Consider the following 7,922-nt stretch of genomic DNA (forward strand, 5'->3'; position numbering starts at 1 on the left):
AAGTTATATGTTCGATTCTTCCATCTTTCAGTATTACAGTCGAAAATTCATCGGCAGTTTACATTAGATTGGCAATCTCAGAAAATGCAAGTACCTTTCCTCTTCAAAAGCATTGCTTGTTGTTCCTACCTGGCTCTCACATGGAGGACCATGGTCCCATATCTGGAATCTAAAGGACCCACATGTTAGAAAAAGAGAGCAATGTTTGTTCATGAACTAATAACAGAAAAGGAACAAGAACAGAGACGTTAGGGGGATAATGTTTGGTTATATTCTTAAATATGTTTCACCGTATGAAGCTGCAATTCCATGCAAAGTTTGTCTGTACCAGAATGGCATTGAGTGAGCTTATAATATATTTTCTTTGACAAGTACTGCATTTCTTAATGGCTGCCCAACGTTGGCATCCAGAAGACCAAACCTGAAATATTTTTCAATTGTGGAAATAATCAAACGAGCCATAATCTTCTTTGTTTTAAATTGCAGAATCCAGGCTGGGAAGATTTCTTCCACCCCCTTACTTGAATTCATGTTCTTATAAAAGCATTTTGTTGGCATAATTGGATAAATTTACTACACCCGTAGTCAGCAAAATTAATTTTAATACATGATCCAATGGTTTAAAGATCTTAACAAAATCCGTATTAACGAAATCGATAATGAAGGAAGGAGATTCAAACACATGATCTTGAGTGTAATAGTAACTACTCTTAACCACTTAAGTTGCAAGTCATTTACAAATCCGTATTAACTTATTATTACGTCATATAGGTTGATAATATGGGACCCCATATTTTGGCTGCTTGAAGTCTCTCGAGGCCATGATAATGATGACGATGAGCGATCATGCGGCACAAAATTGATAATAAGTTTAACCAGAAATGAGTGACAAATTGTTTGTTCACGGGTCATTCAAAAGGTGCCATCATATGATATTTGTTAAATGAGAGAGAGAGAGAGAGAGAGAGATTAGGAAGGGGAAGGTGATAAGATTATAAAAGAGGATGATTAAAACGGCCCAAATAAGAAAAAGCCTAACTTCATGACAAATCCTAGCCAACAACCTCTTCTGGACAGCACGAAATAAAAAGAATATCAAAGGGAAAAAAAAAAAAAAAAAAAAGGGGTCCACTTTCACTTTGCTTGCTTCATCATGTTAGGTTAGCCATACATGCTTAATAGTTTAATACTTTAATAATCAAAGTGGGGATGATGCCAATATGTTTATAAATAGTTTGACATTTACTGGTTGGTTTGGCTCATTAGGGTTGTTGGGTAAGATCAGCTTGGGCATCCATATTCAATACTATACTTAATAATGTTCTTCTTCAGCAATTGGATGAGCAATAATCAAGATTGTGAATTTTGCAGATCTGCAACAGGGGAGGAAAATATGAGTTCTTCTAAGGACAGCCCGCCCACGGACTCTGTATATGAGTGTGGGTCACATAGTGAGATCCAAACTAATATACGACTGACAATCACCGACGCGCACTTGCTACCATTGCACCATACCCTCTAGTGCTAGGAGCAACAATTTGCTTGCTGTTGTGATGTTTCGCTTTGCATCTTAGTACTAGCGACTGGCGGCAACAACAACTTACTCCTTTATGCGATGGATTCTTTCCTTAGCCATGGATGTGACTGCTACATAAATCGCAATAACCCCTTCAACCTTTTATATGGGAGGTCCAAACTTAAGCAGTTTATGCTAATACAATCAAATCAACCTTGAAAACAAAATCGATATATTTTACAACACATGAAACTAGTACATTTGGACAAGAACTCACAACTGAAGCCTAAAATTACTTGATATAGCTATCACAGCCGGGAAGGCAGGTAAATAATATACATAATCACATTAATCAGCCTAATGCCTGCTTAGTTTTGTTGCACAGGGGAGAAACTTTGGCAACTTCAGTGGGTGATTGGCATAAGATAGTTGAATGAAAAATATATTATGAGAGCCATCCCGTTCACGGATCATCGTCATAGGGTGCATCTGGAGTTGGTGACGACGAAAGAATCAAAACAGGCCTTCCATTACATTGTATGTCGGCATGCATAGAAGCATAACCTGGTTGATAATCCCAAATATTTCCCCTCAAGTCCAGACGCTCAATATTTCCTAATCAATAAAGTTAGTTAAACTCGGTTTTATATTCAGACAAAGCAGCAGAACACAGACATATAAAATAATTTCAATTCCTATCCATTAACATCTCCCATGAATACTCTAATTGATTTATCCAATATCAGCCATTGAACCAAAAAATGGAAAGAGGGAGGGGGTTAAAGATCAAAGATTCAACTGAGATTTAACACGCAGTTAATCCGCGATAACCTAATATTTGGTAGTCCAAATTATTTACCAGCGACAAGGCAACTCGTGGCAGCACAAAAGTTAATGGACCAGATGCCATTAGCTACTTAGAAAAAATCGATACAGTTAATAAATACCTTTAGCAGCTTTAAGGGCCGAGCATATGGTGGTCAAGGATTTTAAAGGCATAAGATTATATGCAGCATCGACTGTAACGAGTTCTGGAGCCATTGATATGAGCTTTGACAAAAAGTTTGCAGTTTCAATTCCTCCACGATTTTTGCTACACATAATTTATTAATACGATAAATTTCCTGGCCATCAGCTATAAGCGTATATAAATAGATAATAATAAAAAAGTAGAAGAAAAATATAAAGTTATTCTTTCACACCTTATGTTGACCTTGACTAGCTTCAACTCCTTAGTTATGCCATCTTGTAGTTCCTGAAAACCAGATGAACCCAATCCAATACCTTCAACATTGAGTATTTGAATTGATGTGGACAAAAGTTTTCCCAAAGCTGCTGCCACTTGGCTACACAATAGTGAACTATCAACCCAGTAAATATTGAGAAAAAACATAAATAAAGAAGTAAAACGTCTAAGCCAGTGCCATCCAGACAAACCTGCCAAGGTCATTATCAGCAACAGATAGAGACTTCAATGGTCTCTGTAGGGTTGAGAGGGTGTCTATGAGGTAAGTCACTTCATTACAGGAAAGCTCACAGTTCTCCAACATTAAATCAGCAAAGGGAAAGCATTTTTCGGAAGCTTCGACAAAATATGGAATTAAACTCCTGAGACATTTATGATATAGAATATTAGACTTTGGGCCTAAAATGCTCAATGCATATGTGGAGATTGAAAACACAACCAACCTGATTCCAGCATCCTCAATAGGATTATCACTCATATCTAGGACCTCCAAATTAGGTATATGAACGAGTGCGTATCTAAGACCATCTGCATCATCTTTGTTTAGATTATTTCCCCTATAAACAGAGAAGTAAAATTAAACCCCTCATATTTGTTTTCTTTTCAACATAGGATCTGTGTAGCAGCACGGAATACAACTTATACAACCACTACATCAGGCTCATGAACGGGGTAATTGATGAAAAGTACCTTGCGGAGTTCCCTAATCTATTTTACAACTGCCATTTTTCTTGTTGAGGAATAGAAAATTGCACAGAAGGCCCAAGTAACTATGAAATCATACCTTAAATTGAGCACTCGTAATGATTGGAAGGACTTTCCAATTCCCAAAGGCGTTGGGGGACCACTTGGTGATCTCCAATAGAGTTCAGAAAGCCAGCCTGATATCTAAAAGATTTTGTATAAAGTTTCATGTTAGTCGTACAGGATAATTGTAAAAAAAGTACAAACTAATTTTGTTAAAGGAATTGCGTCACTCACATTGTTATCTGAAAGGTCAAGGATGGATAGACTAGACGAAGCATTGAGAAGAGTACCAAAAACCAATTTTGCAAAATTGCGGCCAAGGTGGTTGTCAGAGAGTTTTAAAGAATACAAGGACCTGAGAGCAAAACAAGACAGATTTCAGAAGCACAAAAATGCCATTGGAATAATTATTTTTTAATAATTATTAGTGTCAACCCACGGGTTGGTCAACACGCAAAGCGATACAAAAAATAATAAAATAATAAACAATAACTCATACTATTCATCACAAAAATGAGAAAGTTAACATTTCACTAATATAATATTAGTTGAACAGTGCTAATAGTGTTCGGGTTGTGTCATGGTGTTGTGTGACATATTGCCACCCGTAGATGCAAGGAATGGCCACAGATATACAATTGAAAAAAGACGAAAAAAATATACATTATAGTAATACACATACAAAAAGAATTCTATCTTCTTGTGGTTGTAAATGGCCGAGAGTCTATTGTAGAAGTAATTAACCTAGTTTTGTCTGTTCCTCTGTCAATGTTTTGGTTCAACAAGCTTTTAAGTGCTACTAGAAACTTATGCGAAGTGCACTAAATAAAAGTTTGAAACCAAGCATTAAAAGGGCCTCAGTCAACAAAATTGAATTCTCCAAAGCAAAAATCCTGAAAGGAACATAATAAAGTGAAGATATATTAAAACAAACAAGCCTCCAAAGACCAGCTATGCAACTTGATATTTACATATCAAGCATGCAACATGATATTTACATATCAAGCATGCAACATGATATTTACTTTCAACGTTTGTGAGCTTTTGTGCAGACAGTTCAACCAATCAACAATTGGATGGATTTGAATGATGCCTGAGATTGGAAAAGCAAACATACCTTCCTGATGACAAAAATGACACAAGTCCGAGGGGTAAGGAAACAGGGTTTGTTTCAAGAAAGTTTGATGTGTTGATTGAGAAGTTTTTTATCCCATGTGTTTGCACATTCTTTGTGGGTAGGGAACTACAAATTGCATTGATAGAATCTGAAGAAAGCTTGCAGTGAATGAACTCAAGTGATGTTAAACTTTCACTGTTCTGGTTCAGAAGTTTGCATAGTCCATCAATCTGTAGAAATGCATATAGGATCAGGCATTTGATTAAATCATAACTCAGGCAGTTGAAAGGAAGCATTTAACGTACACATCAATCTCTGATCTCTATATAATTTCTATAGTATGAGAGGTGACTACTAGCTACAAAATATAATGTGGAGGAGGTACACCAGGACCACATGAAAATGAAGATTTCTGTTTTACTTTGTAATTTGGTATAGCATGTACAGCACGAGGGCAGTATCTTTCTATGCATTTAACAGATGGCTATTTTTAAACTATGAGTGGCTGCCCACTAAACCATCATCCCACCCACTCACAGAAAATTTGAGACGAGAAAAAGGCACTTAAAAGAAACAGCTTAGGCTGCCCAAATAATTTTCAGAGTGGTCTCTATTTTTATTGGGGAGTAGTCAGTTCTTGAGAAAGATATTTATTCCATCTTAGCAACATTCAAAGAAAAATGAACTGAGCTTACATGCTCCTTGGATCTGATCCACCTTAGTTCCAAGCTCTGCAACAGGCTTTTCCTCAATAAATGCTGCAACAGATTAGTATTACACTAATGCAAAGTGACTTGCACGTAAAGCACTTGAGGCCATTAAGTTACAAGCATGCACATAGAACAGGTATATTGTTCAACTCAATTTCCAACTAAGTGTGATCAACTACATGGTTGAGCAAGTTATTCCTCACAACTTCATTGATGTCTTTTTATTGTGTGTCTTCGTTGGGGGAGGGGGTGCTCCATTTTGAGACAAACACACACAAATTATGCACAAACATTCTGATCCTCTAGCAACCATCTAATCAGTCACGCATGAAAAACATGACATTGACCACAGAGATGGGTTTGACCAGATAGATTATGCATAGCATGCCTCATAAAACTTTCACAACAGACTCACAGCACCTATAATAGATGATTAAGACTTTTATATTTAGGAGAATTAGTTGAACCCGTTCTTTCTCAGATGTTAATACTTAATATACAAAGTGTTTTCCACATGTCAACAGCATCTCAACATGAGCAGAATAACTTACAGAAATTTCTGCACTACAAAGAACATTTTGAAGTCTCAGGCATCTGCATAGACATAAGAACACCATGTGATAAGATAATTTTGCATACAGGAAAAAAGAAAGAAAGAAGTGTACATAGGCAAAGGGACAAGCCATTAAAATTTGACTGTGCAACCAGCCCTCCAGTCTCAGAAGGACATAGGACCATGCTCTCATAACATACTTTCTTACCTGGCATAATAACCAAATTGTTGGCAATGGTGATATAGTTTGGAATAATCACAAGTTGAAGTATCCATGCAACCCTCAAAGCCTATCAATTTCAATATAGAGTCTGCACAAAATAAAATAAAAATATGATAAGATAGACCACTTACGGGATTAGCAAGACCATCAGTGAATGCAAAAGGACACCCTTTCTATAAATCAAATGGAAACTAACTAACTTGCTAAATTCAATTTAAAATTAGAAAGTTTCTAATGCAACGTAGCAAAACGAAAATTTTCTATTGGTAATTGACAAAGCACATATATACAAATGTACTTCACCCCAGATAAACAGGAATTTAATAAAAATCAAGCAACCTAGTAGCAAGTACCTGAAATCCCGATTTCACCAAGGCGCCCATCAAATGAGGGAAGCGAAGCTATCTCTGCCACTTCATCTAAGCAACTGTTGTTTGTTTGTGGTATCATACAAGAAAAACGGCAAATCATTCATGAACAGAAAATCGAATCTCTATTCTTTCATTGAGAAGCAAAGAAAAAGGCATACTTTTGAAGATGCGTTTCCCAATACATCTGTTGCCAGTCAATTGGTTCAATCTGATTGCCAAGATTAGGCCACCGCGACTTAACTAAAATTTTCCATGCCGTACTGAAATTCCAACTCCTGCAACAAAATGTAAGCATTTGCAGGTTAAATTCCTTTCTACAGTCAACCAAACAAAAACAATATAACAATACCCACAAAAAAAACTCAATTCTTCCAGACCTTCCACGCTTTCTACCATTTCTAAGGCCTTCATCGGCGAAATCATGGTCATCTCGATCGTCAAAAGGCCTGCTTGACGAAGAAACCGGATGATAATCCAAAAAAAGTTAGAAATTTTGAGAAATTCGAATTGTTGTAAGCTTTTGATTAGGTTCCGACGTACACTGCGGTCTGCAACTTTTCTAAAGCCAATGGAGGCAGTCTCGAAGCTAGAATATCAACCAAGTTCCTTGGAAGCTCCTTGATAATCGGTAAAAGATCATCGCCTGCAAACCAGCTCGAAATTAACCATATTTTTTTTTCTGAAGTAAATGCAGGTTTTGTATAAATCATGGAAGCGTGAGCTTCAGAAAATTACCGCGAACCAGCTCGTTTTTTACTGCCTCTATGCACAAGGAAACCAGAGATGGAATTTCACTTTCGCCCATGCTTCAGAAAAAACAATCCGAATCTGCACTTTTGTTCAAAAAATCCAATAATTTTCTGAGAGGATCAAACTTATTGTCGTTATGAATTAATTGGAATTGCAGATTATAGGACTGGACGGGAAGCTTTCAAAAGATAAGCACGGTAAGTAGAAGAAGAAGAAGCTCTGGATTGGGTCGGGTCGGGTCGGGTGGGAGATAGAGAAATGAGTCAAGCAAGAGCTGCAAGACGAAGGGATGGGACGACGACGTAGCTTCAGCAGAGTGAAGAAGAGACGATGTAAACGACAAGTCGTCTCCAATTGCGAAGCGGCGCGCAATAGTCTTCATATAATCTCAGCAAAAGATTATGACCCTAAATTTAGTTATATATATTTTTCTCACAAATTTATGACTTGATATACAATATGCAAGCATAATTAAAATATATTTGAATAAAATATTATAATATTTAAAGAGAATATCCGAGCGGCCGTACTCTTTTAATATTAATATTTTTTAAATGCATAGCCGGGCGGTTATACGTAGGAACAATATTATAATATTCAAGGGTATAGCCGCGCGGCTATACTCTTTAAATATACTGCACAAAATGGTTTTCTTTTTTGTAATTAAATAACATCTTATTCTTTTTTAA

The 7,922-nt window shown here is 36.6% G+C and overlaps 1 protein-coding gene across 2 annotated transcripts; it reads right to left on the reverse strand.

Annotated features, from left to right (window-relative positions):
• Nucleotides 1–1,654: 1,654 nt before the first annotated feature.
• LOC117637994 (protein NLRC3) lies at nucleotides 1,655–7,660 on the reverse strand. Of its 2 annotated transcripts, none has more exons than XM_034373079.1 (16): nucleotides 7,219–7,660; nucleotides 7,024–7,126; nucleotides 6,861–6,929; nucleotides 6,642–6,758; nucleotides 6,466–6,539; nucleotides 6,098–6,200; nucleotides 5,888–5,930; nucleotides 5,322–5,384; nucleotides 4,627–4,856; nucleotides 3,744–3,864; nucleotides 3,547–3,650; nucleotides 3,206–3,319; nucleotides 2,954–3,124; nucleotides 2,719–2,862; nucleotides 2,464–2,609; nucleotides 1,655–2,131 (listed from the first exon to the last, which is right to left on the reverse strand). In XM_034373079.1, the coding sequence occupies exons 1-16, from the start codon at nucleotides 7,286–7,288 to the stop codon at nucleotides 1,980–1,982; spliced, it is 1,824 nt and encodes a 607-aa protein (XP_034228970.1). In that variant the 5' UTR covers nucleotides 7,289–7,660; the 3' UTR covers nucleotides 1,655–1,979. The 2 variants fall into 2 exon arrangements, with proteins under 2 accessions (XP_034228970.1, XP_034228969.1); XM_034373078.1 differs by having other exon boundaries at nucleotides 2,719–2,877; nucleotides 7,219–7,602.
• Nucleotides 7,661–7,922: the final 262 nt, after the last annotated feature.

The sequence above is a fragment of the Prunus dulcis genome, chromosome 8, assembly GCF_902201215.1.
Source record: "Prunus dulcis chromosome 8, ALMONDv2, whole genome shotgun sequence".
NCBI classification, from domain to species: Eukaryota; Viridiplantae; Streptophyta; class Magnoliopsida; order Rosales; family Rosaceae; genus Prunus; species Prunus dulcis.

What these genes read in the sequence shown, in the direction of transcription:
- LOC117637994 (XM_034373078.1), bottom strand. Translation starts at nt 7,288, where the DNA reads ATGGGCGAAAGTGAAATTCCATCTCTGGTTTCCTTGTGCATAGAGGCA. An exon ending in TGGTGAAATCGGGATTTCAG is followed by an intron (nt 6,201 to 6,465) that starts GTACTTGCTACT and finishes TATTTTGTGCAG; the next exon opens with ACTCTATATTGAAATTGATA. An exon ending in TCATTTTTGTCATCAGGAAG is followed by an intron (nt 3,865 to 4,626) that starts GTATGTTTGCTT and finishes TTTTGCTCTCAG; the next exon opens with GTCCTTGTATTCTTTAAAAC.